This window comes from Fusarium odoratissimum, assembly GCF_000260195.1.
Source record: "Fusarium odoratissimum NRRL 54006 unplaced genomic scaffold supercont1.65, whole genome shotgun sequence".
NCBI classification, from domain to species: Eukaryota; Fungi; Ascomycota; class Sordariomycetes; order Hypocreales; family Nectriaceae; genus Fusarium; species Fusarium odoratissimum.
In genome coordinates, this window is record NW_022158788.1 from 1 (window position 1) to 27089 (window position 27089).

The 27089-nt window shown below is 48.2% G+C and overlaps 11 protein-coding genes across 11 annotated transcripts; 5 read left to right on the top strand and 6 right to left on the bottom strand.

Annotated features, from left to right (window-relative positions):
• Positions 1-153: 153 nt before the first annotated feature.
• Positions 154-1662, bottom strand: FOIG_16054 (uncharacterized protein; the record flags this gene model as incomplete). The annotated part of the gene is made up of 3 exons (XM_031217475.1): positions 858-1662; positions 695-813; positions 154-647 (listed from the first exon to the last, which is right to left on the bottom strand). The coding sequence occupies exons 1-3, from the start codon at positions 1355-1357 to the stop codon at positions 154-156; spliced, it is 1113 nt and encodes a 370-aa protein (XP_031052767.1). The 5' UTR covers positions 1358-1662.
• A 325-nt stretch (positions 1663-1987) lies between these two features.
• On the top strand, positions 1988-3707 carry FOIG_16055 (uncharacterized protein; the record flags this gene model as incomplete). Its single annotated transcript, XM_031217476.1, has 3 exons — positions 1988-2182; positions 2230-2341; positions 2390-3707. 3 exons carry the CDS (start codon positions 1988-1990, stop codon positions 3613-3615), a joined length of 1533 nt encoding a protein of 510 aa, XP_031052768.1. The 3' UTR covers positions 3616-3707.
• A 1462-nt stretch (positions 3708-5169) lies between these two features.
• On the top strand, positions 5170-7288 carry FOIG_16056 (uncharacterized protein). Its single transcript, XM_031217477.1, has 4 exons — positions 5170-5656; positions 5708-5917; positions 5973-6435; positions 6485-7288. Exons 1-4 carry the CDS (start codon positions 5351-5353, stop codon positions 7006-7008), a joined length of 1503 nt encoding a protein of 500 aa, XP_031052769.1. The 5' UTR covers positions 5170-5350; the 3' UTR covers positions 7009-7288.
• On the bottom strand, positions 7143-9767 carry FOIG_16057 (uncharacterized protein; the record flags this gene model as incomplete). The annotated part of the gene is made up of 4 exons (XM_031217478.1): positions 7143-8036; positions 8096-8784; positions 8837-9476; positions 9532-9767. 4 exons carry the CDS (start codon positions 9765-9767, stop codon positions 7235-7237), a joined length of 2367 nt encoding a protein of 788 aa, XP_031052770.1. The 3' UTR covers positions 7143-7234.
• A 939-nt stretch (positions 9768-10706) lies between these two features.
• FOIG_16058 (uncharacterized protein) lies at positions 10707-11828 on the bottom strand (the record flags this gene model as incomplete). Its single annotated transcript, XM_031217479.1, has 1 exon — positions 10707-11828. One exon carries the CDS (start codon positions 11826-11828, stop codon positions 10707-10709), a length of 1122 nt encoding a protein of 373 aa, XP_031052771.1.
• Positions 11829-14735: 2907 nt separating this feature from the next.
• FOIG_16059 (uncharacterized protein) lies at positions 14736-17156 on the top strand (the record flags this gene model as incomplete). Its single annotated transcript, XM_031217480.1, has 2 exons — positions 14736-16245; positions 16312-17156. The coding sequence occupies 2 exons, from the start codon at positions 14736-14738 to the stop codon at positions 17154-17156; spliced, it is 2355 nt and encodes a 784-aa protein (XP_031052772.1).
• A 452-nt stretch (positions 17157-17608) lies between these two features.
• Positions 17609-19111, bottom strand: FOIG_16060 (uncharacterized protein; the record flags this gene model as incomplete). The annotated part of the gene is made up of 3 exons (XM_031217481.1): positions 17609-18391; positions 18438-18666; positions 18720-19111. The coding sequence occupies 3 exons, from the start codon at positions 19109-19111 to the stop codon at positions 17609-17611; spliced, it is 1404 nt and encodes a 467-aa protein (XP_031052773.1).
• An 849-nt stretch (positions 19112-19960) lies between these two features.
• FOIG_16061 (uncharacterized protein) lies at positions 19961-21376 on the top strand (the record flags this gene model as incomplete). The annotated part of the gene is made up of 4 exons (XM_031217482.1): positions 19961-20047; positions 20095-20511; positions 20556-21012; positions 21060-21376. The coding sequence occupies 4 exons, from the start codon at positions 19961-19963 to the stop codon at positions 21374-21376; spliced, it is 1278 nt and encodes a 425-aa protein (XP_031052774.1).
• Positions 21377-22081: 705 nt separating this feature from the next.
• FOIG_16062 (uncharacterized protein) lies at positions 22082-22834 on the top strand (the record flags this gene model as incomplete). The annotated part of the gene is made up of 2 exons (XM_031217483.1): positions 22082-22511; positions 22572-22834. 2 exons carry the CDS (start codon positions 22082-22084, stop codon positions 22832-22834), a joined length of 693 nt encoding a protein of 230 aa, XP_031052775.1.
• Positions 22835-23301: 467 nt separating this feature from the next.
• FOIG_16063 (NADPH-ferrihemoprotein reductase) lies at positions 23302-25518 on the bottom strand (the record flags this gene model as incomplete). The annotated part of the gene is made up of 3 exons (XM_031217484.1): positions 23302-23316; positions 23364-23642; positions 23692-25518. The coding sequence occupies 3 exons, from the start codon at positions 25516-25518 to the stop codon at positions 23302-23304; spliced, it is 2121 nt and encodes a 706-aa protein (XP_031052776.1).
• Positions 25519-25886: 368 nt separating this feature from the next.
• FOIG_16064 (uncharacterized protein) lies at positions 25887-26903 on the bottom strand (the record flags this gene model as incomplete). Its single annotated transcript, XM_031217485.1, has 1 exon — positions 25887-26903. The coding sequence occupies exon 1, from the start codon at positions 26706-26708 to the stop codon at positions 25887-25889; it is 822 nt and encodes a 273-aa protein (XP_031052777.1). The 5' UTR covers positions 26709-26903.
• Between the last annotated feature and the right edge of the window lie 186 nt (positions 26904-27089).

Here is a 27089-nt window from a genome sequence, read left to right on the forward strand (position 1 = left end):
GATTCTATTGCTACGGATAGGCACTGCAGGCAGGTCAGGCTCTATTGACAAGACGTAGCTCCAGGAGCTACGTTCAGGAGCTATCAGGCGGTCGGTCAGGATCTTCTGCGATAACGTATCGCCACGTGACTGAGATCCACTTGGCCTGTCGGTCTAGGGTAACCTAGTCTGGTCTTGCGCTGTGACACAGGGAGCGTACTGGGCGTACCAATTGACTTTGCCTTCATAGCAAGGAGGACATGCAAAGCACAGCAACTTCAACGCCGTTGTCGCCCAGTCCTCGGTTGTCTGCGGTGTCAATCGATGAGAAAGCTCTTCTTGCGCCTCAGGCGATAACGACCAAACAATCGTGCCATCCTCCAAAGCCTGCTGAGTAACTTCCGGCCGTTGACTCAACTCCTCAAGACGCTCATCACTAGACAGCAGCCTGATTATTTCAGCATTGAACCCGAAATCGGAGGCAGTTATGCTCTGTATCTCTCCTTCATTGGTCCATCGTCTCATAGGAATCTTGGCGCTTTTCAGCAAATCGAGCGGAATGTCATTACCGCCAAGAGCATGCAGCAGAAGCAGACCTTGCTCGGAGGGTGATATGCAGTCTCCATACTCTAACAGCAAATTTCGATGTGACAAGACAAGCGAGGGATCTAGTACGTATTAGCACGGACCTCTCGCGTATACAACAGGCACTCACCGTCAAGTTGAGCCGTGATGAGGCGCTGAACGAAAAGGTTCAGGTCGGGCGCGTCGGAGCCAAGGTTCTGAATGTGATCAAAGGCCTCGGCGTCATCCATGTTTAGGTAACGCTCATATCTGATCTCGTCAGCTCAGCCGATTGGTTGGAGGGCTAAACTTACGTTGAGGCCGGTATTTCTAGCGGCAGCCAGAGGATCGACCCAATCCCTCCCAGGCGTCGGGCGATCTTGATGTACTTGCTGCCCGCATATCTCAACTCGGATAACGTGCGCCCTTGGATAAGGTTCGCGACATCATACGACGCCCACGCATCATCATCCACTTTCGATCTCAAGAAGATCGTAATACACGCTATTCGCCGTCGTAATTCCTGATGTAACGCATCACCAGACGCCACCCAGAAACCCTTGACGTCATCTTTAAACACGCTATGCAACCTCTCAATCTTTAAAAGATCAATAGAGTGCAGCGACAAGATCTTTGCTGTGCGCTGGTTACTCGGGATGATCTGGTATCGAACCTCCTTGGCGAGGGATTTATTCCTAGCGAGGATGCTTCGGATAGCTTCGAGGTGCTTATTCAGGCCTGACGCAAGACCCGCGGCCGTTTTCGGATCAAAGTTATCAATCAGTTGATTGATGCACCCGCATAAACAGGCCATCTTTTGGACCCAGAAGTTTATCAATCAGCTGCGAAGTGATGAACTCGACTTTTTTCACAGTGAGAAGTGGAAGAAGGGAAGAGTTTTGCGGGTCTTGGTGTCTCACTGTGATAAACCTCTCGCTCCGATGTCAGGCGGTTTCGGGGGGTCTAGCCTCCTTACGGCAGGGATATGCACCCATGTACCGAGGAGACGGTAATTTAGGGGGCTTTGAGCTACCGCGCAATGCGTTATCAGATTTTGACAGATCAAGCGTTTTTAGAAAGAAAATTGCTTTTGAAAGAGTCATGAAGGTGAGATTTTGGTGGCAGAAGGATAAACACATCTCCGGGGGTACGCCCGCTATTATAAACATCTCCTTTTTTTAAAGGGCTCTAGAAGGAATTTAACGTTCAATAGTTCTAACCTGACATCGGACAATGCGAGGGTCCAGACTCAGCTCGCGTGAGTGACACGCCAAGTGGGCCCTAGCTCAGAACGTGAAGAAAAACCTGGTTGGGAAATATAAACATCGGAGGATGACCCACTGAGATTGATCTGATAAAGACCTGACAGCCGTTGCGTTTTATCTGATAATCTTTTCCATCTCATCTCATCTCCTTCCGTCATCAGCCTGTCGCTCAGAGCATCATGGAGTCCAAAGAGCTCAAGACAGAGACCGTCACTCCCGTGTCTGACCAATCAGACAGCGGGAGCGATGACCATGGCAAGAAGCCTGTGCCCTTGAGCATGAAGATCTTATCTGTCGTCATCGTTAGTATGATTGGCTTTGGAGGGCATTGGAGTAGTGGAGTCACTGGTGCTTTGAAGAGTACCCTCAAGAAGGTAGGTCTACTGTCCCGAAGAGGGAGAACTTGGCTAACCTAGACCAGGAACTTCACATCACAAATACCCAGTATGCTGTTCTTGATACAAGTGAGAACTTTATCAAGACTGCTCTTATTCTCGCCAGTGGTATTCTCACAGATCGATATGGCGGAGCTAGTACGTATACGCTCATCCCTTCATATACATCTCGTCTAACATATTCAGGCACCATGCTCTGGGGCAACGCCGTCTTCTCCATCGGCGCCATCCTCGTCGCAGCAGCAACCCAAGTACGCTCCTACAAATTCATGATTGGCGGCATCGTAATCCAAGCCCTCGGCGACGTCGCAACCCAAGTCGCCCAATACAAGATCTTCTCCTCCTGGTTCCCTCCCTCCTCAGGCTTCGCATCAACACTCGCCTTTGAGCTCGGCATCGGCAAGATCGGCTCCTTTGTTGGAAAAGCCACCGCCAATGTCATCGCTGATAATCTCGGTAACTTTAGCTGGGCGTACTGGATGGCTGTGTTCATGAACCTCTTCACAAACGTTGCGACACTGTTCTTTTGGTGGTTTACACGCTGGTGTGAGAAGAGATATGCGGGGACGAGAGATCCTGCGACGGGGGAGAAGTTGACGGAGAACAATAAGAGGTTTGAGATTGGAAAGATGCTTACCCTGCCCTGGTCATTTTGGCTGGTCTGCTTGTTCTCGCTCTTTCAAACGTCGACGGCGAATGTGTTTTCTACGAATAGCACCGAGTTAGCGGAGCAGCGGTTCAAGATCTCAGCTGTCAAGGCGGGTTGGTACTCCTCCATGTCTCAGTACCTCGGCTTCTTCTTTGTGCCCTTGGTCGGTATCTTTGTCGACATGCTTGGACAGCGTCTTACGATCATGCTTGTCTGTGGACTAGGCATGCTCATGTCCATGTGTCTTGTGGCCTGGGGACCTACTGTGTCTGGCACCGCTGCCAGCTTTGGCATCTTTGCTGTTGCAAGTTCCTTCGGCCCTACAGTCATCATCGACAGCATCCGCACAAGCATGTGGTATCAAGAAGTCTTTGGGTCAGGCTACGCCATCAAAATCGCCATCAACAACAGCATGACCATCATCGTCAGTCTCATCGCGGGCGTTCTTCAAGATCGCGACGAGAACAACTACGACAACGTCACTATTCTCTACGTGACACTAGCAGCCGGCTCCGTCGTCGTCGCAGGTATCATGATTGCTTTAGGTTTCGCGACAGACTTCATCGGACAGTTGCAGTGGAGTCGCAAGAAGAGAGTTGAGAATGGTCACATTATCAACGCCAAGAAGCAAGAGTTTGAGAGCGAGGGTCATGCAGAGAAGCACAAGAAGTTGGGTGTTATCAACTTTTCTGCCGTCATTGTGCTTATTCTTGGCGCGTGGGTGGCTTACTTCTGGGGCTTGGCTACCAAGAATACTTATTAAGAATGACGAAGAAGTCTGGGGAAGGGATCGTCTGAAAAGCTGGGGGATCGGCATGTCTTAGTATCTTAAGAGATTTAATGTTTGATGAAGGGTCTGACTTGATCATCTGTGGCTTGTGATGTAAACGTGTTTGACGATGGATTATCGTGTGATGTAATTGCATGCATGACACTTCCAAATTGGGGAATTGAAGAACCAACAGTAAAGAGACTGCCACACTCAAGACTTTTTCGGGGAACTCAGTGCTTAAATATGTCAACCATGATCATCCCCTCATTCCTGTAACCCCAAGACTCGGACTTGTCTCCGTGTATAAGTGGATCTCTCCGTCTCCCCGCCACTCAACCATCCATGCATCACAACAAGGTTACCCTATTCTAGAACAACACAAAATATCTTGGCCATTTGCGGCTCCGATTTTTTCCTTCTCTTTTATGTAGCCAAGAGACAAGCCAAGAATCATTCAATATGCCGTCTACGATAACCGCGAATCTCCCCATGCGAGCACATTTTCTTTAACCAACGAGGAATGTCTTGTCATTGTTGTGCATCCACCGGCGGAGGTTTGAAGTTCCGCGCCCAAGACCACGGAGTCAGTTGCGGGGAGATGAGACCCTCGCTGGCAAGCGCCTTGGAGAAATATGGGACAGCATAACATTGGATGGAGAATCCGCGTACAGGACCTGGAGGATTGTTGTGATATGACACGTCTCAATTGTCATTATGACCAAATCCTCGGTTCTTATAATTTCACCGAGACTTCACCTTGGCATTCCTTCGCCTATTTCCACCCTCACCGAGATTTAAGCTACGCAGTAGCATCCAGGTAATCAAAAATAGACTCAAATTCCCCTCAGATTCCCCGAGTCAAGTGGAGTTCTACCCCACGCGCTGTTACTCCAGCAAGGAACCTGATTCATGAGACTCCTCTCCAGGCTACAGCCAAGACCCCAATCCCACATCTTGCAAAAAGCTTCTCCTGGCATCCCGGGTTTTCCCCGTGGGCTGCCAAGAATAAAAGAGGCATTTCTGACCCCAATTGCGAGGCTGGTCATTGGAGGGTTGGCGGAGATGGAACGACTGACGGTGGAGTGAGGGGATTTCGTTTAGAGACAAACCCCAGATGTCTTGGCTGGGTGAGAATCGGCAGTTGAAGTGGTCGCCGACCAAGACCTGGGGAAAGGAAGGAAAATCACTCGCCAAGAGGAGCTGAGAAACAAGTCACGCCATCATCAACTCAACATTTGGGGGAAGATTTTGGATGCACTTGTTGTCTCTACAAGTTAGCGTGAGGAGTTGAGGCTGAAATAAACGATTCTCCGTTGTCTGGAAGTGAGTATTCCCGTAGAGTGTTGAGCCTCCTTACGCGAGAATTACTCCAAATTTAACCATATCCGTCCCTGTCTTCCGACGACGGTAACATCAAACTCACTCCACAGTATAACCGTCACCAACTTAGCTTTTCTCTTGGCTTTCTCTTGGCCGTGAGCGTTTACACAAGCCAAGACTCTTAGCACCTTCTGTTACAAGAAAATGATGTTCCCCGTCATCGCTTCCCCGCAGTCTTGACGCAGCACCCTGCTTTCTTTCTGTGGAGTTTGGATCAGGAAGTTTTGAGCTGGGTATAAAAACAGGGCGCTCTCATCAAATTTTCAGTGCCCGGTAGACAGACTTTTCTCTCTGTCCTCCTGTTCTTATCCTTCTATTGGCATCTGTGTTGAGGTAGTCTTTCACCATGTCTGACGAGAAACCAACCGTTGGTGGTGATGACCACAAGGAGATTGGTTCAGGCCTCAATGACACGCCCTCCATCGTGCAGGAGAAGGCGACGGATGCTTTCGCAGACATCAACCATGTTGCGCGTCTGGGCATGCCGAACGCGGCGGAGCTGGAGAAGAAGATTGTGAGAAAGCTGGACATGTGGATGCTGCCTCAGCTTTGGATCTTGTACATGTTCAACTATCTGAACAGAACAAACATTGCGCAGGCGCGTTTGAACACGTTCAATGAGGACCTCAATCTTGGAGAGGGAGATTATCAGGTATGTTTTATGAGAGTGGTGACGGATTATGAATGGTGCTAACTTGGATAGACTGCTGTTGCGGTTCTAACTGTTGGATACATGCTTGCTCAGCTGCCGTCTAACATGCTGATCACTCGTGTTCGACCTTCCATCTTCCTGCCTGTTGCTGCATTCATCTGGTCCGCCATCTCAGCCTTGACTGTTCTTTGCACCAGCGCTGGTGGTCTCTGGGGCGTCCAGTTCGTTCTCGGTATTGTCGAGGCCCCTCTCTTCCCTGGTGTACGTCCCCTTCCCACCCAACACTTGACCCTCTTCATCTACTGACAATATACAGGCCGTCTTCCTCATGTCCTGCTGGTACACCCGTCGAGAATTCGCCCTCCGCGTCGCCCTTCTGTACTCCGGTCTGGTCCTCGCCCAGGCCTTCTCCGGACTCATCGCCGCCGGCGTCTTTGCCGGCCTTGACGGCCCCATGGGACTCGCTGGCTGGAAGTGGCTCTTCATTATTGAAGGTGCTGCCAGTGGTTTCTTTGCCATCACTGCCTTCTTTGTCCTGCCCAACTACCCTGACTCGCCTACAGGTGGTGCTACACGATACATGACTGAGGATATGCGCAAGCTTGCTGCTGCGCGAATTCTCGATGATAGAGTCGAGTTCTCTGAGAAGTCTACTGTCATGCATGGACTTAAGCTTGCTGTTACCGATCTCAAGCTTTACATGTTCTTGTTCATGAACATCTTCATCACTTCGTCTTATGGCTTCAACAACTTCTTCCCCACCATCGTCAGAGGTCTTGGTATGTTCAATTCTCAATTAATCACTTGAACCCGTCTAACGATTAGCAGGCTTTGGTCATAACGTTACCTCGCTTCTCATGACTGCCCCTCCTTACGTCTTCGGTACCCTCTGCACTTTCTACGTGTCATGGGACTCTGATCGCAGAAAGGATCGAGGTCTTCACATCATCATCCCCCTCTCCTTCTCCGTCATCGGTTTTATCGTGACCGTCGCTACCGGCAACGCGGCAGTCCGATACGCTATGACCTTCTTGTATGCCGCTGGTTGTTTCTCCGCCAACACTCTGCAGTATACTTGGGCTGTTTCTACTCTTGGTCAGACCCCTGAGAAGCGTGCCGCTGGTGGTGCCATCGTCAACATCTTTGGTCATCTTGGCAACGTCATCTCTCCCTACTTCTTCCCCGATAGAGACCAACCTCGATACACCATGGCCATGATCTTGCAGATCGTCTTTGCCAGTCTTGGTATTACCCTTGCGTCTATCATCAAGTGGCACTTGACCAGGAAGAACAAGAAGATGAAGGCTGAAGCTGACCGTCTTGGTGTTGACTTTAACCCCTTCACTACTTGATCGACGCATAAGGATAAGAGACAAGAGTGCCATCAAAGGATTAAAGCGGAAGTCCTAGAGTGAATAAGAACCTGTCTAATACGTACATGATATATGAATAGAAAATGCTATCACAGCTATGAGAGGCTGCAAACTCAAGACTACTGCTTCTTGCCGATCTTTGGCTGAATCGCAAATACTGAAGCCTTATGATCCTGATCGATATAGGTATAATAGGCTCCCTAATTTATTTACGTGCACCTATCCGTCTATCGATTCTCATGAACACCTCCTCTCTCCATCCAAGAAACCCAACATGAGCTGCAGCTGGTCCAAGCACCGGTTGCGCAACCAATACTGCTAAAGAAGCCGTCAAAGCTTCCTTGCTAGTGATGTAGCCTAAGCGTCGCAGATCAAGAGTCCGGTAGAAACTATTGGCAAGAACAGAAACGGCATTCATGAACATGTCGCGCTGTAAGAATACATGAATCCTGCCTGCTGGATCAGACGGAGACACACCAGACACTAAGTATCTGATACTACCGAAAACACCCGAAAAGCTGAGGTGTGGACTTGATGCTGTGCGGTAAAGTGTATAGAAATGGACAAGTGCTGTAGCTGCAGTTCCCACCGCGTAAACAGATCTCAGTAGCGAATGGGTTTCGGCCTTTCGCTTCCTGGGGCCGCAACTCTCTTTCGAGGTTTTCGGCCGAGTTTGAGTTGCCGCGTTTCTGGCCCGGTGTCTACTTAGAATTGTCGAGAGACCGGAAGTCACGAGACCGACGTAAACAGGGAATGGCTGCCAAAGCGCAGTAAACCTCTGCCAAGTGGCCTTGTTCTTGAAGGGCCAGAGCATCAACGCAGTGGGTATGATATATCCAAGGGTGATGCTAGGCACAAACGATTCGACGACTTCCTTTTCAACCAAACGATCGCTAATCGAGCTGATGAAACCCCCGAAGATATGCTCGCACACTGAAATTAAATGGTACAAAGGTGCAATACGTCCGACCGCCTTCACTTGGTAGATAGTGCTGAAAATCGACGAACTAAATCACACTTCGGTCAGCTCCTAAACGTAAATACCTGCCTTTGCTGCATGACTTACAAGGAAGTTATGAGACCTTTCGAACCGACGCGGTAACTCTCCAAGGTCCAGTCAAGGGTAGTCGACAACAACAGCGGCGTGAAAGAAACCCACTGCAGGTTCGCCGCCATGTTATTCGAAGCAAGAGGAACTCCAAAAACAGCAACCAAGCTTTTCAAGATCTTATCCACGACTCTAAACCCTGTGTAATACTTTACTAGAGGCTCGCCGCCGAAAGTGGTAGGAATCTCCAATGGTCCAAGACTCTGAGTCGCGAGGCGGAATAACGCTGCCTGACTTAATACCCCTAGACCTATGGGAAGCCAGCTCCAAGAAAGAGGACGACAAGGTAGCTCATCGTTGAATGGGATTGTGTGTTCTCGTGGAGGTACAGGAGTTCCCTTGATCCGTGTTGCACCAATGATTTTGCGAGCGCCTAGTTGAAGTACAGTTTGTGTGTTTGTATGACAAGCCAAGATTGGACCAATAGTTGCTAGGAAAGGTGTTGCCATAGCCTGCATTTGCTGCGTCTTGTGGGCATCGTTGACGAGCCACTGTACCCTCTCGAAACGTTCATCCTGTACGGCGGTGAAGGCAGCTTCGATCTGTGCATTGCTCCAGTCTGCGCACTCGTCTGACATCAAGTGGTTCACAAGAGATGCGGCAGTCTCAATGGCAGAATTACCGCCGTGACCAGTCAGAGGCTCAAACTAGGCGTGCTTGGTTAGCATAGGGAGCCAGATATTCGAAGAGACTTGGTACCTTGTGAGCCGCATCGCCGATGGTGATGATGCGTTTGTAATGCCACTTTTCGAATACGTATTCATGAAGTGGCGTCAGAGTAGAGCTAGTTCTTGCTGCATAAAGTTGACCAAATGTAACCTGGGTTGTGATCTGATCGGAAGCATGTTGCAGAGCCAGGTTCTCTTCGTCGACCTTTGTATACCTCGGAATATCATGGCCGTACAAAGTAACAGGCAATTTGACGAAGAGAAACCAGTAAAACTTTCCACCGGGTCCAACCAAAACTAGGTAGGAGAAGTTGCCGTTGTATACATAGTGACTACCCTTCGCAAGCTCCTCGATGGGGCGTGAGATGCCGAAGATGCACTTGTAATAGCACGGTACGCTTGACCACTCGTCAGTAGGAAAGTATCCGGGTGATGTCTCATTCGCGATGCGCCACATTTCCTTTCGAACAGTACTGTAGATCCCATCGGCCCCAACTAGGATGTCTCCTTCAAAAACCCTCCCCTTATCTGTCGTAACTTGGATGCCGTTATGTAGCTCCAGAACTGAAACTACCTTCTGCCCAGGGTATACCGAGGCTTTTGATTCGAGCTTATCGTAGAGAACCTGCATCAGCATTTGCCTGTCGATAAAGATAGTGGGATAGCCGTGTCTATTGAGTGTGAAGCATTAGAAATCTTGTTTCTCTGAGCCTTTCTTCTCCTTACCTCTCAATCAAATGATCTTGGACACTGCTATGATGCCTGATCACTGAACCATCGGGGTATCGTATGTAGGTATTATTTAGTGGGATGTCGACTAATGACATAAGCTCATCGGCGCAACCAAGCTGATCAAGGATCCGGAGTCCGCTTGACTGAAGACCAATACTCGCACCAACCTGAGGTGCGATTTTGCCATGAGTTTCCAATAAGACGTAGCGTATGCCCGCCCTTTCTAGCATACTGGCGAGGGAAAGGCCGGATATACCTCCTCCCGCAATTATTACTGTCCGTTCGGATATGTTGTTCATATCGTAGGTTAACAAACGGATGGAGACGAAATGACAAAGTAGACACAATATCGCTTTATGAGAAGCAAAGCAGCAGCTCGTTCAAAACCTTTATACTATCTCCTACTGCTGCCAGATCGTCATTATTGCTACCACGGAAGCTACTAAAAAGCCGAGGCCCGGTCGTCGGACTCTCGGGCTATCTTGGCAAACGAATATCGAGCATAATTAATGGTCTTGCATAGTCATTAAAACTGCTCCGTATCTATACGACTGTAATGTCAGTGCGGTGCAGTGCAGATCATTTCTTCATTGTAGCATTACTCATTTAGCCTCGGTAGATCCACAGGGTCTATATATTGTGACAATTCAGGGAGTAATACTAAGTTCCATCTGCCGAGCGACGCGTATGGAGATCCCCATAAGCCATGCAAGGACCGTGAATCGTTGTTCCCAGCCAATAGTCTTCTCAGGCCACGCATGGACCTGAAATCTGACCATCATGGAGATTCCATAGATAAGAGGTGATTAAGTGGATATAGTCGTGCTTTTCTGTTACGTTCCTCTTGTTCAACGAAGTCTCAGCATAATGACCGCCCTAAAGGCAGATAGAGTTAGAGTAAAGAATCTAAAACTTTACTTAGACTTGGTCGTAGTCTCTAATTTAAGGTTGTGTTATAAGTTTATTTTCCCCGAATGCTCCGACCCTTTATCCTATACCTGAATAGATTCTCTTGCGACGACTTGTTTCTTCATGTCAGTCGATGAGAATAACAGCGGTGACGGGACTTATCTAGCCGATTTTTAATTTTAATGCGAGCCAGGATTTGGCTCAATGATTATATATAAGATCAGGTCTGATAATAGACATATAGGAGAAACAAAGCTGCCTCATTCTAACACAACTACGATCTTCTTCCCAGACTTCTCGTTCCGAACCCTGTCCAGCCCATGCGAAATCGTCTCCAACCCAGTTCCGACAACGCAAGCCTCGGAAGGCAGAGTATACTCCCCAAGGTCCAGTGCCTCGGTCAGGTACTTCGATAGCTTCCCATCGGTATCCCAATCGATTATGTCCGTGCCGAATACAAACTTGCTTCGGACTCCGCTGCTCAAGACCTTGAGTCTGTTTGTTGAAGATAGCCAGAGGTACTTTGCAACAAATGGAACCATAGAGAGCTTGCCTGTTGGTGGCGATGCTGGCATATCAATCGTGACTTGGGCTACGTTCTTCGCAGCGCCAAGAGTCATCTTGATGATGTCGATACACTTTGCCAGAGAGCCTTGACCGATGGCTATGGCGCCTGCACACCTTGTGTCCTTTAGACCCGCCACCACATCGTCTATGACTGACGGGCTGCGATAGTCGAATACTGCAGATGCGCCGAGACTGCGCACCGTATCCCAGTTCTTGGGTGACGCTGTGGCGATGACATCGTAGCCAGCTGCGACTGCAAGCTGTACGGCGTTCCTCCCAACACTTGTGCTTGCTCCCCAAACCAGCACTGTCTCGCCAGTATGCTTAAGGTGCGTCTTGATCTGCGGCATTTGAAGGCCTAGCTGCTCTTTTTGGAACAAAGCGCACGCAGCAGTTACAGCAGTAAGAGGCAGCACGGCCGCATCAGCACTTTTCATCCTGCCAGGAACTTTTACAGCCAAATGCTCTCTGATCACAACAAGCTCTTGGAAAGCGCCCTCGTCAGGTCTTCGTCCGCGCTTATCCATACCAGCTGCCAGTCCAACGATCCTATCACCATCTTTGAATCGAGTAACTCCAGAACCGGTCTTGATGACTTGGCCGGTAACGTCGTAACCAAGGACAAGGGGATATGTGAGCCACTCGAACATCATGTTGCCCATGGACTGTTTGACGGCGTCGACTGGGTTGATCGCGATGGCCTCTGTTTTGACGAGTACTTCATTTGATCCAGGCTCTGGAACGGGTGCAGATTTGACCTCGATCAAGGGACTGCTAGGGCTGACAAGGTAGGCGGCTTTGTTGGAGAGTTCCATTGTCAAAAGAATGACTAGTATTGAGTAAAGGTCAAGTTGAACGTAGAAGATTAATTGTCTTTGATCACATCTTCAGGTTTTTGTGAACTTTATATACTACAGCCCCCATAGTCAATGACGAAAGTCAGCGAAGTCGATTCCATGAGTATATGCTTATTTCTACGATTTCTGATACTATTCCCGCCAAATAAATGCGAATCCGAACTTCAACGCGCTGCTTTCCATTTTGGGACATGACTAAGCCGCACCACTGCTGATCAACACCATTCATTGGCTCAAGACTTCATGCTGGTCCACTCTAAGCATAGATAGAAGATCAGCTTATCAGCTAGCATTCCTGTTGGGATCTCACTTTATAGTGTAATCGACTATTACTCTAATTATGTCCTAATTGGCCAGGCGGAACCCTGAGTAGAAGAGCCTGATATATCTGTGCCTTAGTTAATCTCTATAGAAATTGCTTTCTTATTATTAAATAGAACTTTAACTATTAATGCGTGAGGATCTTGTTGATCCTCGTTTGCGGAAGATTAGATAATCCGGGCCTGGGGTTGAAACCACAACACCACGGCCCACCTCAATTCAATCCCCCCCTGAATGCCTTCACTTCGTGACCACGCACGTGACCTAGCATCAACTATATAAGTTTATATCTTTATAGTTATATTTAAGTTAATGTAATACTTCATAGAGATATGTGAACTTTAAGACCTCTCTCTCTCTTAAATTTTAAGTGATATTATAAAAATTAGGTTCAGTTTGTTAAAGTTTTAGACTGCTTATCTCTTGGCCCTACATCTCTGTTTCTTCTTACGGATGCCCTTCTTATCTCGAGAAGTCACTCCAGGTACTAGTCTCTTCGTCGACAAATACCCACTCCTTCTTGCCCAAGTTTGATAAACACCTAATGCTTGAGTCTGAGATGCTGAGAGTAAAGTCGATTAGAGGCGAAAACATGGTGCGACCAAGGATAGCACAGCCTTTCTTATCAAACTGATCAATGTGGGGGTAGGCAGGGGCCGGTGATTCATGAACGTGGTATATCTATGATACAGGTATAGGTGCTTCGCTAAGCCAAACTGACAGAGCCACTGGCAGAGGAGTTAGACTTGGGTGCAGTGGAGCTACTGTTTATCTGTTCCTCTACTCTGAATTCGAAGCGGTGAATATCCTGATGAACTTGAGCAAGATCTGCTGTGAGCTGTGATGTGAGATGTTGAAGGAAGAAAGAGAGCCAGTGCCTGGAAAGGATCTGCTGCCTTGAGGCCATTGCCAAGGCAGCAACCCCTGTGAGGGATTATTATTTATTTATTTATTTTATTTTTTTAGGTGGCGCATCACGTGCTCATAGTTAAAAAACAGCGAGTTTGTTAGACTTTGCAATTTTAGATCTTAGATTAAAAGGGAAGATGAGAGGTATCAGCCTAGTGTTAAATAGATTATTCCGGTCTAAAACTGCTTGCCCCTAAGCTGCGGATTAGTGCTAGCATTTCGGCGTGTGAAAGCGCTTGATAGCCCCTTAATTATTACCATAGGGCTGGTGAGTGGCGAGCTCGGAGGAGTGTCCTGGCCCAATTAGTACGTTTCCTTAAGTTATGATACGATGTAGACCGCTGTTGGCGCTAAATTGCCAATTGCCAAGGCCAGTCTGAGATAAGATTACCATACTCTTTACGGGAAACTAGGTGAAAGAAGAGATAACTCTCTGTCAGCAGGGAAATAAGTCTAGGCAAGCCACCGCCGCAGATATGCGGCTATATAGGCTAAAAGTCGGCTTATTATTGGCTATTTAATATAATAAAAGATAATAGGAGAGACCCTGGTCTAATACAGTGGGAGGCAATAAGTATGAATACCGGGCGTGTATTGTTTTTCTGCCGCTAGCCTATTTTAATAGTTAGAGTGTGCATATTAACCTCACACATAGCTATCTTATATACTAATCGGTTAGGGAAAACCTCTAACCAGGATTAGGAGTCAACATAGCTTCTTTTAGGCTAAGAGGTGTGTGTCAGTACACCAAAGGGTATTCATACTTATTGCCCCCCACTGTAATATAGAACCGGCAAGAGTCTTTTGTTAATGGCCTGCTCAATATACTTAGTAATCCTCCAGCTGTTGCAGCAATTGTTAATAGCTGCTGAAACATGTTTCACGTCCATGACCAGTGGGATTAATGAGGTTGGCTAAAAGGGATGCCATCGAGCAAGGCTATGTTCTGTCTCCAGTGTAGGAGGAGTAAACAAATGATGGGTCTAATGGATGGGATGAGATGATTGCGTTTTTCTTTTCGTTTTAGGCACGGTACATCACCGCTCTTTCTATCATTAACAGGGTACCTTTTATTCTAGACTTGCTACGCGCCGCTCGGTTTTATCGCTGTGGAACTCTTGGGTTGGATGGGAGGGGGTGGGCATATCGTCGCGTGGTTGCATGTTTCCGGCCCAGTCTGTATGCCGCCAAGATGCGGCTGAAATAACAAGGTCCGCCATGATATTCACGTAGTAAGCAAAGAGGCAACAGATCTAAACTGTTCTTGTCAAGCCACATTGTAGAAAAACTGTTGGTACCAGGATGTATAAGATAATTCATTATTGGTCGATTTGCCACATCCTTGTCTGTTGTTATTTTGATTGGACATGGGCAGGATCAGGCTGTCACATCAAAGAAGCAAGCAAACCAGTTCTCCTTTTTCTTCTTCTTTTCCTTTCTTTTCATCTACTGTTGTGTGTAGTGTAGAAGTGATTCTGTTAATAAATCGCCCGTTACCATTTCGCTGATGCTCTAAAGCGCCGTTGACTATCTATACGATATTATCTCGTTGACTGAGACAGTAAGCGGCAGATCCATTGACCCTACTGGCTAACCCAGCGCTTCATAGCGTGAACTATCCCAAGACCGCCTGGAATGGAGGGCCATCAATTACAACCCTCAGAACGAATCCCCGCCATCCAGGAATTTTTCGCACGATGGATACCCCAAATTCATCCTGTAAAATCGCCAGAGGAAGAGTTTCAAGACAATATTAAGGGATCCCAAGATCAATTCAACAGCCTAACAAACTCGTCCCAAAACTCATTCGAAAAGCTCGATGAGATTCTTCGCTGCGGAGCTCGCATCAAAGAGCTTATGGCGTTACATCAGGATACTAAGGAACAAAAGGAGCACGAGTATCAGCAGAAGCTCTTGGACCAGCAGATTTCCTCACTTTTTGAACATATAGACCTATTTGGTCCTGAACTTGGTAAAAGGCTATGCAATGATTGGTGCGACCGGGTCGATCACCCTCTTTCAACCACTACTGCTCAGTCAGACACTATACCAGGCGCCGTCGACACCCACCAACCCGAAGACACAACTGCCTCGTGTTCCGCTCCCATACAAGAACAAGAACCTCTTACCCAGCCGACAAGCACAAGAGAACCGCCGGCGCAAAGCACGAACGACTCCATACCTAGCCCTCCCAACACCGAAAATGCATGCGAGCCAACCACCCGCCCGGACGAACTACACAGAACCCGACAGAATACCTCATCAGGTCCCCAAAAGAGACCAGTCGACTTCTCCGGATCCCCCGAATCTCATCCAACCCGTCCAACGAAGCGCGTTCGATCGGATGTAACCCAAGGGCCTCTTACAGGCGACAGAACCATTGAGTTCGAACGAGTCTACCAAAACGGCCAAGCCGAGCCCAAATATGTCATCATCAAGCATAACAGGTTCTGGTACATCCTCGAGTGCAAGAAACATAGACTACATTTCAACAATCATCCCATTCGCGGTGCCGTGAAGCATCTTCAGGGTAAAAAGCATAACCAGACTTCTGTCAATTTCGAAGAAGCCATTCGGGCTCTTGGAACTCGTGTTCTTCACTGCGATGAGAATGGGGTCGCTGAAAATAATGAGGTTGCGCGAAGACTTTCTTACTCTCAGATGTGTCGGCCTGCCGATAGCCTTTCCTCCTCATTTGCTCACAGTCTTTCTACGCGGAGTAACCAGAATGTCACCCAGATTGATCCCCAGCCCGGAGAGGTGTACACGACCTTTTGGAGTGAGACAAAGCAGTTCTTTGCCATTCTGGTTCTCCCTTGGCGCAATGCCGGACAGCTTGGTAAAGACATGTCGCTCACTGTCCAGGACACTGCTCTCATCAGGAAGGTCCCATCCTGTTATCAATACAACCATGTTGACGAGTCATTCGAATGGGCTCCGGACTACCGCCCCTATAGCCAGGACTACTCAAAGAGGAAATATCCCATCATGTATTTTGATGCGTCGGTGTTTCCGGGGGAGTGTCGCGTTAATTGGGTTGCTGCGCGCGAGTTTCAATTATACGATCCCCAGGTTGCTACTATCCCGTTCAAAGGGATCGTGGATGGCTTTATTGCCTCGAGAAATAAGAGTGGTAATGAAGCGGGTAAGTCGTGACCGTTACGAGTAAGCTATCTGAGCCCGACTAACCGTATTTTTTTATTTTTTAAAGTCCCCCATACCGATGACCGACCGACTGCCGAAATATTCCCCCGCGAAGAACAACTTACAGGCGTCCCCGGTCGAGAGATCATTGTCATCGATGATGATAACGACGATGAAACAGCAGGCCATGAGCCATGGCCCGATACACCCGTCGGATCCCCTCTTCCCAAGACCGAACCTCAGGAAGAGCCTATGACGGCGGGTAATGCCCAGCAAGACATAAGCACCGGCACCAACCACAGCAATGCGTTTTCACAGCAGCCGTTGAAGGCTGGGGTAGCGAATCATAGTCAATGTCCAACAAACGAAAATGCGGACTCTCATGACAACTTGATCCACCCGGCAGAGTTCCCTCGGCCTTTAGATAACGCTAGTCAAACAGACCCTATGCTGTTAAACCCCGATCACGCTCGGCAACTTGATGTCATGTCCGAGGCTCAAGTACCAACCGGAGCCGCCTCTTCAAACCCTTTGTTTGATATGCAACCCCAGGCGACTGCTGTTGCTGATGCTCCATTGTCTCGATGGCCTCCGGAGCTTTCGGCCGAAGAGCACGAACCGTCCCCAATTGACAACACGAATTTTCATTCCCATCTGCCACCTCAACCAGCGGCTACTGACACCCGCCCGCCTGAAGCCATCATGACCCCGCTGCATTGTAACCAGAACCCACCAGACAACTCTCAGAGCCAGCCTGCCCAAACAACAGGATTATACGGTTACTTCAGCCAAGCGCGAAGTGCATCATCGCAATGCCGACTTGATAGCGACGGTCGTCTGAAATGGATTGCCCCCAAGACCATTTCCGGGATGGCTAGGAAGCAGATGAGCATGGGTGCTCGTCAACATTAAGAGTTTGAGGCACGGATGCAGGGTTTTTGGCAAATAGCCCCAACCCCCACAGCAGCAGCCGGACCCTCGACCTATGCCAATTGTATGGTAGTAGGCTATGGGTCTCAGATGATAGAACTGCATTAGGAAAGCCTAGAATTACCTGATTATGTAAGGCAGGGACGAAACAATAGATGGGGGAAGTCTGGACCAGGATCTAATACTCTATTGATATCTTTGTGTACACTAGTTTGCTAAAAGCAATCAACGTTCAGAGCTTGGGTACTGTGGCTCCCTCCCTTAATCATATAACAGACCACTATATATCCAAAGCAACCAAGTTTTAAATATAATACTATTAAATTCAATAATAAGTTTAATGTTATTAATAACTTATATAAATACATATAAGTATTAAAAGGGTTGTTACTTATACTTATACTTACATATAACTAGTAACCTTATACACTTTACTAAACTTGGGCCTCAACAATCTCATCCCCCTCTTTAGCAAGGACCAGTCTTGGAACGCTATGCTTGAACACATTCCCAGGATCATACTTCCTCTTCAAAGCTGCCAACGTCTCATAATGCTTCCCATAGATCTTCTTGACATCAGCATCCTCGTGAGAGCCAAGCGATATATACGACCCCTCCAGGATATTATCAGCATCTTGTGCCTGAAGTTCGGCCTTGACCTTGGCAGCCCATTGAACTCGTTCTTCCGCGATATTTTTATCTGCAAGAACTGCGTAGATCTCAAACATATGATGGCGCGCCCTCGTTCCAAAAACAGACTTTTGTTTAGGCTCTTGTGCTGAGAGAAGCGTATGGTATGAGAAGATTAGACTTCCACCTGGTGCATTGAGGCAATGCTTTCCCAAGATTTCAATGGCCTTCTCGGTCAGAGTCTTACAGTTCAGAGTATAGACTCTACCGTATGAAGGCCAGGTAACCAACTTCTCATTATTCTCGAGCATTTCCGCAAGTGTAATCTCCTGCGTGTTCTCCATCACACAGGTAGCCGCCCCAGCTATGTTCTTTATCCAAGATCGCCCTTCGTTTTTGTCGTCGCCGTGCCAAGTCGCGATGACCATGAGACTGACGGGCTGGCCTGGCATTTGGGCGACCATCGGCTGTAGTTGTAGGTACACCGGGAGTTTGCCTGATTCGAGAAGCTTTTCGTAGTGTTGGGTGTAGGAGGTGAGAGCTGCGGTTAGGTCGCTTGAGTCGTAGACAATCATTGACGAGAGGAGCTAGATATGTGAGCTGAGGTCCTGGTTCGATGGGAGCGAAGCGTACCTTGTTGATTGGGTAAATTTTGATAGTTAGTTCAATAACTACACCGAGTGATCCGCCATCGCCTCGGATACCGACAAGCAGTTCTTCATTAGCATCCTGGACTTCTCCACGAGCGTTGACGATCTTTGCTCCGATGATCTGGTCAACGCCGAGGCCATAATGCGACGTCAACGGTCCGTAGCCACCGAGAGTAGCCCATCCAGTATATCCTACACTTGCGACCGTACCGCTAGAGTCTTTGATCAGTATTGGAACCTTACAAAGCTTGGTCAAAGTACTCACGTCGGCGTACTCAGGCCTTCTTTCCCCAATGCCTTGGCCAATTCGCCGCTGAGAATGCCCCCGCCGACTCTTGCGCTTTTCTTGTCTTCGGCTATAACAACGTGCTTGATATCTCGCATGTCAATCACAAGTGCCCCATCCACCAATGTTCGACTGGCACAATCATGGCCTCCCCCTCGCACGCTAAACTCGACGCGATGCTCCAAGCAGAACTGCACAATCAGGGCCACTTCATCGCTGGTCTGAGGTCTGACTACCCCAAGAGTTTGAACTGGGTTGTCAATAAAGCACTGTTCGACTTGCTTGTAGTCTGCTGCACTAGGCGAGTAGGTTTTGGCTTGAGTGTCGGCCAGGTGAGCCTTGAGTTTCGAAAACAGAGATATTACAGTCATGATGGATGCAGCTTATGTGGAATGAACACGCAAAGAGATTGAACGTCGCCTCGGTCATATTTATATCTTCCGGGACTTCCAAGCCACAGCCCCGCTGGGCAGCGTTAACTTGTCAAGCTCCTTCAATGCCTTAGAGCCGTGGCGTATGCATGTTTCTCACGGTTGATGAATAAGCCAATCACCGCGGAAGTAGACGCTACGCCGACATCTCAAGACAATTTCTTATTCGTCTAAGAACGAACTAATGCAAGCCTGGCTTACTTGCTTTCCCGATGCATCCATTACTAAGACTGAATGAGATTCAGTGATCAACCCCTCTTTTCTCTGTCATCTATGATGGAGGATGGAAGTTTGTGTACGATATGGTAGAGCCAACGTCGGTCAGAGTAGCTCAGTTGCCAACAAGGGACTTATGGAGCGGAGCAGGCAGAGAATTGGGGTCTGTAAGCCCTTGCGCTTCACTAGCGTTGCCTAAGGCGTATGGTGAGCGTATAGCGCATCCAGCGTATTACACATTGCATCATTGACGATCAACAAGTGCAGATCTCGTCTAGCCTTACAACTGTTGAACCACCAAATATCACCTAGCCTTCTACAGGAGTTCTCAATCAGGGCCCCAGAGAAAAATGAATGCCGAAAGTCTGCCAACAGTCACCCTTTGCCCTCTTGAAGGATTTGCAGTGGCTATAGAATTTGGCCTCTTATCTAAGCGCCTAATCTCGGCATTGATCTTCCGCAAGGCGGGGGCTTTCGCTGCTGTTCCGTGAGGCGTAGCAACTTGTTAATAAGACACTGTGCCCCTGCCGCAAGCCCGTCAGCAACGCTTCAATTATCTTTCAGTTGGTGACAATGACATTGAAGGTTGGGATCATTGGCGCCGGCATTGGTGGCCTGAGCGCCGCTATTGCTCTTCGACGGACAGGAGCCCAAGTTGAGGTTATCAAATCAACATCCAGCGATTGGGCTCGGCTGACATCGCGAAGGTCTTCGAGAGGTCCAACTTCAAGGATGAAATAGGCGCTGCTATCACCATCACACCAAATGGAATGCGTGTCCTTCGTCACCTCGGCTTTGATCCCAAGATAGCGCGCGGTGTGCAGAATAAGCAGATACGTATGGTAGATCCCCATACACTGGAGGACTTGGTAGTCGAAAACTTTGGTCATGTTGAAGATGACTATGGTGCGCCATTCATGTTCTTTCATCGTGTAGATCTTCATACTGCGTTGAAAGAAATGGCTCTGTCGAGCGATGAGCGATATCTGGGCTCGCCGGTGGTAATTCACAACGGAAACTCTGTTACGAGCCTTGATTGTGAGAGAGCCACGATTTTGTTGGACAATGGGGAGGCTTTTCGGAAAGATCTTGTAGTTGTTGCTGACGGTGTTCGAGCAAGTCCAGTATCTGTCACGTTGCAATCTTCACTGGCTAATCTTCCTTTCAGACCAAACTCGTCGACGAAATCACTCGGAAAGCCGCCCCTCTCGAAGATATCGGCTCCTCATTTTACCGCTGCCTAATCCCATTATCGGAAGTCAACAAAGACCCCGACCTCGAAACCATCTTTAAACACCAAGACCCAGGATTCTGGGTCCCCTTTGAACTTTCCACCGGGACTTTCCTCGTTACGTATCCCTGCCGCGATGGAAAGATGCTTAACGTTGCATTTCGTCACAAAACAAAGGCAGAGAATGAGCACGCCGTCGATTGGAATACAGATACCAACGTTCAAGACATCACTGCTATGGTTGGGGGGTTCAATCCGCTGGTGGCCAAGTTGTTTAGTTTGTCGACGAGTGTTTCTGTCCATAAGCTGTTCCGCAGGGAGCCACTTGAGACGTATACCAGGGAGAGAGCTGTTATAATTGGCGATGCTGCACATCCAATCCAGCCGACGCATGGTACGTTGTAAAATCCTTGAGCATCACACTGCTAACAAGAAACATAGCACAAGGCGCAGTCCTCGCGATCGAGGAAGCAGCAGTACTGGAAGCTCTCTTCAAGGACGTGCAGAACCCAAAAAAGATCGCAGAGCGTCTAGACTTGTACAATAACATTTTGAAGCGCCGCATTCATGTTACTCAACTGCTTTCTGATGCACAACCTGGAATTTCGAGTATTCTGCGGAAGCGAGCTGAAGATATCTGGGGAGAGGATATCTTTCCTCCTGAAGCGATGAACTTTACAAAGCCGATCAGGGACTTCTTTTATGCGTGGGATGTCATGGAAGAAGCGGAGAGGGTGTTGGCCCATACAACGTCATAGTGAATGAGTCTTGCTATTTAATTACTACATTAGCGATGTCGCGATTTCACTGAATACTATACCGGGACATCGCTCGATTCAGCTCGACTAATACTCATGGTAAGTCTAACTATATGATTATCTGCGGATAACCTAGTGAGGAGGGAGAGGATATGTTTTGAGCACGCTATTGACCAGATCATCATCATAGTCGTCCAGCTGCTGCTGTGTGCGGTCCTGCACAACAGGTATCATCAGCCTGCAGAATTGCGCGCATGGTAGACGATATGCCGACCTGTCCACGTCCTGAGACATGGCATCGAGCCGATCCGTGTCAAAGGTTTGATCAAGAAGACGTAGCTCCGCTGCACCCCTGCCAATGACTTGGGTCTCAAGAGCGAACCCGCGAATCTCAGGTCCTTGGACAGCGGTGTTATATCCGCCGTTCCAGAAGAGTTGTCTATACAAGGGGTATGTCGTTAGCTTTTGTTCGCATTAAGAACGGTCGATCTTACGAAATAGCTGATGCCGGGTATGTCTCGGCACACCAGCCATAGTCTTCTGTTAGGTTCCGTCGAAATCTAGCTATCCAAAACTGTTCTCGAGCAATCTCATTGGCAGCAATCAGCCCTGGAGTCGAGTGGCCTCGACAGACCTGCACGGCCTTCTGCAGCTTGATGTTCAGTGGAATTGTAAGTATCGCAAGAGTTTTATATTACCGCCACAATGGCCAACAAGTACACTATCATCATCAACAACAAGACTGGCAGCAGCCAGAACTATAACCTCTTCAGCGAGAAACCTGAGATTACTGGTGTTGTAAAGTCTAATATCTGGACTAACATCTACCAGACGGCTCAGGGTACTCCTGATGGTGCCAGTGCTGAGTTTGAGATGTGGAAGAGCTACTATGCCATTGTCAGTACCTGGAAGGGCGGTGAGAAGACTGGTGCCAAGGTCTCTATCACTCAGACCAAGCCTGTCACCCTCGGCTCCAAGGCCGCCGATGACACCGATATCCCAGGCACTACCCTTAACATGATTGCTGGGGCTGGTGCTCCCTCTTTCGACAAGGCTCCTGCTTCGTCTACTGCCTGGAATAACTCCTATGAAGTTGACACTGGCAACGACTTCACTCTAGAGGACGCCACCGACCGTAAGTATCCTCCCGTTTCCCTTGAGCGTCTACAAGTAAAGTCTAAACTTGATTGGAAAGGAAACTTTTTCGTTGGTCTCGCCAGCTCCCCTGATGGAGCTGGCAGTGTTCCTACTGCTACTCTCAGGCCTGAGCCTGGAAACCAGTACCAGATCCAGCCTGTTAACACCTACTACATCGCCTACGGTGCTACCTTCCAGGTTGCACAGCTCCTTGATGTTGCTAAGCTCGGAAAGAAGCCTCTTCAGATTGACTTTACTGTCCGTGGCCCTACTGTCACTGTCAACCACAACCCAGATGGTCAGCTTGTTATTGCCAAGTGAGGACAGCTGGATATACCAGGCGGCCCAAGCTGGAAGAGATTCTGCTTAGATTCTCGGGATAGATAGACAGTTATCTTCTTCTCTACTAGTTTATTATCAAACCACTGCTTCAGAACCTTTTTACATCCTTCTCACTTCTAATCTTTTGAATGTAACATAAAGAATCCCAAGTCTAAAGACACGTGTAGGACTCTTCCATACTGCCTCCTCTGTTCACGCGTACCTCACATTGGCGAGTTCGATCCTGCATGGATATTCAAAACAAGTATCACTTGCGATTCCGAGCATCTAGGCCGACAGGAGACAAATTAGGTGCCCAGGCATCGACATCACATGATTGAAGAAGCTGCCAGGCCCCGTCCGGACTACAATTGAGTCTTACATTCTATGCTAGCTCATGAGATTCTGACTCATTCAAATGCTTTCTAATACCCAGCATTCTATCTAAGGATGGTGCAGAACTACCTCTACCAGATATCCTCCTTCAAGATGTTAGCAATGGCTTCAACTTGGGGGGCGATGTACTTACCTGATATCTTGCAGTGTCCCTTAGACCCTTCACCTTCTCCGTTGCGCTCTGAACGGAGATATTGCGCTGTTCAGCCCAGATAGAGATGATCGTTGAGTTAACATCGCGTGCCATGTGCTTCGCATCGCCGCAAACGTAGACAATCGCCCCGTTGTCAATCATGTCTATCACCTCCTTGGCGTGACTCCTGATAAGATGCTGCACGTAGACCTTTTGCTTGGTCTCTCTTGAGAAGGCGACATGGATATCGAAGCTATGGCTAAGGGTCTCCTTGTGATCCTAACTTTGTGTCAGTGGCTATCCTAGAAAGGAGTGATTGTAAACTTACCCTCCATTCTGATTCATAGAGATAATCCCCGTCCCGTCGACGACATCCAAAGAACAACAGACTCTTTCCGACATTTTTACCCTGCTTCTTCAACGCCGCTCGCTCCTGCACGAAGCCTCTGAATGGAGCAACACCAGTTCCCGGACCGACCATGATGACAGGTCGAGACGAATCCTTCGGAAGTTTGAAGTTGGACTTGCGAAGATGAACGGGCGCTTTGAAGCCGATGTACTTCTCCCGAGGACCATTGAGTTGATAATCTTGTGATTGAGATTCCTGATTATGAGCCTGTTTGAGAGAGAGAAGGTAGTTCGTCGCAACGCCCTTGAAGACATCGGGTCGGCCTTGAATCTCAGCTGATTCAACGGCAGCGGTGATGGAAACGAGGGAGGGTTGGACGAGGGATGATGAGGAGATGGAGTAGTATCGAGGCTGAAGTTTGCTGAGTCCTTCTACGATAGCTGAGAAGGGCAGCTTAGGCCATGGTTGGCCGCCGCTGAGCATACTCAACACTTGAGCAAGTGAAAGACATTTCTGGCTGATTTTCTCATGGAAATACACCTTATCGCTACCAAGCTTCGTCGCTTCGACCTTTGCGATCTCGGTAGGTGCAAAAGCAGCGATGACGTTGATGAAATCTCGAGATACAGGTCCAGCAATTTCAAGGTAATATCGTAGTGCAGCAGCATATGTAGTCGGTGTAGGAACAGGTGACTTTGCTGTTGCCTCCCGACTGACGATGGAAATAACTGTATCCTTCTTCTCGGTCAGCCCAAGAATGTTGAGAAGTTGGGCGACTTGATCTTCTGAGTTGGTAGGCCAGATAGCGATGTGATCACCCGTCTCATAAGACAGACCTGAGTCGCCAAGATCGATCTCCATGTGAATGCAGTTCCGATCCTCGGAAGTGAACACCTCGCGAGACTCAGTGATCTTGGCGATGTAAGGGTTCGTGTTGCTGAACTGACGGTTGCCAGAGCTGGTATCAAGATGATCCGCGTTTGCTTCACCGAGAAAGACTCCAGGCGAGCTCGCACTCAGGTCATCTCTTTCCAGAACACCAAAGGTAGACTCATAGGCAACATCTCTCTCCTGAAGCCCAAACTCTTGGACAAGCTTCGGCCACATGTCCTGCTTCCATGCCAGAAAGTCCTCTTCAGTCGTCCCAGCCGCATCGTCAGCCTCCCCAACACTAGCAAGATTCTTCGCACCGAGCTGATCCAGTGCTTTGGAAACACGTCTCACCATAGCATTATAATGCTCATAGGTGCTATTCCCTAGACCGAAAGCAACATACTTGACGTTCTGAAGATCAGCATCCGGTTGATCCCCATCTTCACCGCCAGTGATGTAGGTGTAAAAGTCCTGGGCGTTATCAGTTGGTTCACCCTCGCCGTACGTAGCGAGGACAAACATCAACACGACTTGCTCTGAGAGTTCAGAAAGATCATTATAGTCATACTCCTCAAGATCAGCGACCATGGGATCGAGGCCATAGCGTGAACTGGCTTCTCGTGCCAGCTTTTGAGCGTAGTTCTCTGCGGTGCCGGTTTGTGAGCCGTAGAAGATGATGCAGTTTTTTCCGGTGGTGTTGCAGATGTGAGAGATGCTTCGAAGACTGTCTTCTTTTGAAGCTGTCGTCTCTGCTGATATGGTGGTTTTGGGGAAGAAGAGGTTTCGTAATTTGCCGTTTGACAGATAGACAATTGCTCCGAGGAGAAGGGAAACAAGGACGATCAAGTCGGTTGAGTCAATGACGGGAGACTCTGTTGTAAGAAGAGCTTCGTCCAAGATGGACTCGTTGGTCATGATGTCGATTTCAGCCATCGTGTCGAAAATTGGGGCAGATAGAATTGATGTTGATGATGATCTGCAACTATTCAGAAATCCTGAAAGCCTATTATACCATTTCGAGAAGTCATCGCGAACTTTCTCATGGCCCGAGTATCCGGCGCGGAATAGTTTTCCGACGACCGAGCTTTCGACGCAAAATCCAACAGCCAATCACAAGCATCATAAAGTCATCGGAACTTTCGCAATCTTTCCGACCAGAAGTCGAACCAAGGTGTTCAACAGCAAATCAAGATTTCGGTTACACTGGGAAATACGGATATAGAGATCACGATGTTTCTTTGATAGTTCTCCTTCATTCCACGCTTGAATTATGTTGCTACCACGATAATGTACAATGAGGATTAAGCCGCATTCTTCCAAGCATCTTTGACCAAACTCCACGTCGCAAACACCGCCAGCGGCGAAACAAAAGCCTCGGGTATCAAACCATTTCTCAGACTCCAATGAGTGGCAACACTAGCCCAAGCCAAATTCTGAAGCATATCGCTCTTCCATTTTGCCTTCCATGTCTTTGTCGCCAGTTTTTCCTTATCCTGCATAGTGTTAATCCAATCCAGTGACAAACGACCAATCTCAATCATTGTAAACGCCGCCCAGGAGCGAATTGCGAGGAATGTTAACTTTTCTTCTGATTTGGCCGAGCGTTTGAGAATTCCCCTTGCTGAGAGGAAACCAATTGCTTCGGAGACGTGGAATGATGTGAGGCAGAGTATTTGTGAAGTTTGGATTCCAATATCCAGCTTTTTCATGGGTTTTCCTGCTGATCTCTCGGCGGAGACTCGTTTAATGAGATCTCTGGCTGCCTTCCACATATCCAAGACCCCGAAGAGGCGATTCATTATCTGCCACTCATCAAGCATTGCACAAAGTGCTCTTGAACAGTTTGCGACTCGTGTTGTTGATGTTGCCATCGAGTTGATGTGAGATATTGTGAAGGATGATTCGGAGAGACCTCTCAATCTTTGACTCTGCAGTCTTTGGAGGTAAGATGCTAATAGGTCCATGATGAAGGTGACCAGGCGTATGGCTTCGCCAGCAAATAGAAGGACTACATCTCGACCTTCCCGCGACTCAATTGTTCTGTGTAGATGAGACAGAAACTGGCCAAGTTGTATGTTTCTGAGAATTGAGGGTTTCTTGTGACAGTCCGGTGAAGAGATCATGGTGAACTGCCGTGCGACAACTGAGAACAGGCAAGAATGCAGGCGATAGGGATAATCTGATATCTGATACGAGCCTTGCAACAAGTCAACAAAACATTACGCGGTCTTTCTGCAATGATACAGCATTGACTAATGCCTCAAAGGTTCCGACCGGAACGGACAAAATGAAACTGATAAGAATAGTGATGAACAAGCAGTCGAGTCATGGAGAAGCATATGTGATGGTAACACTCGGAATGCTCTAGTTCCGGGCTATCTGGTTCCGAAGAATGAGGAGATAACGAGGGACGCGTCAATTGATAGCGAAGCGAGCGCGCTTTTTAGTTATCTCCTAGTGTCGGGTTAGTACTTGATGAGGAATTAGTGAGTTTCTCTGCTTAC

Coding starts and splice junctions, on each gene's coding strand:
- FOIG_16056 (XM_031217477.1), top strand. CDS start 5,351: ATGTCTGACGAGAAACCAACCGTTGGTGGTGATGACCACAAGGAGATT. Junction 5,657..5,707: donor TTGGAGAGGGAGATTATCAG/GTATGTTTTATG, acceptor TAACTTGGATAG/ACTGCTGTTGCGGTTCTAAC. Junction 6,436..6,484: donor CACCATCGTCAGAGGTCTTG/GTATGTTCAATT, acceptor AACGATTAGCAG/GCTTTGGTCATAACGTTACC.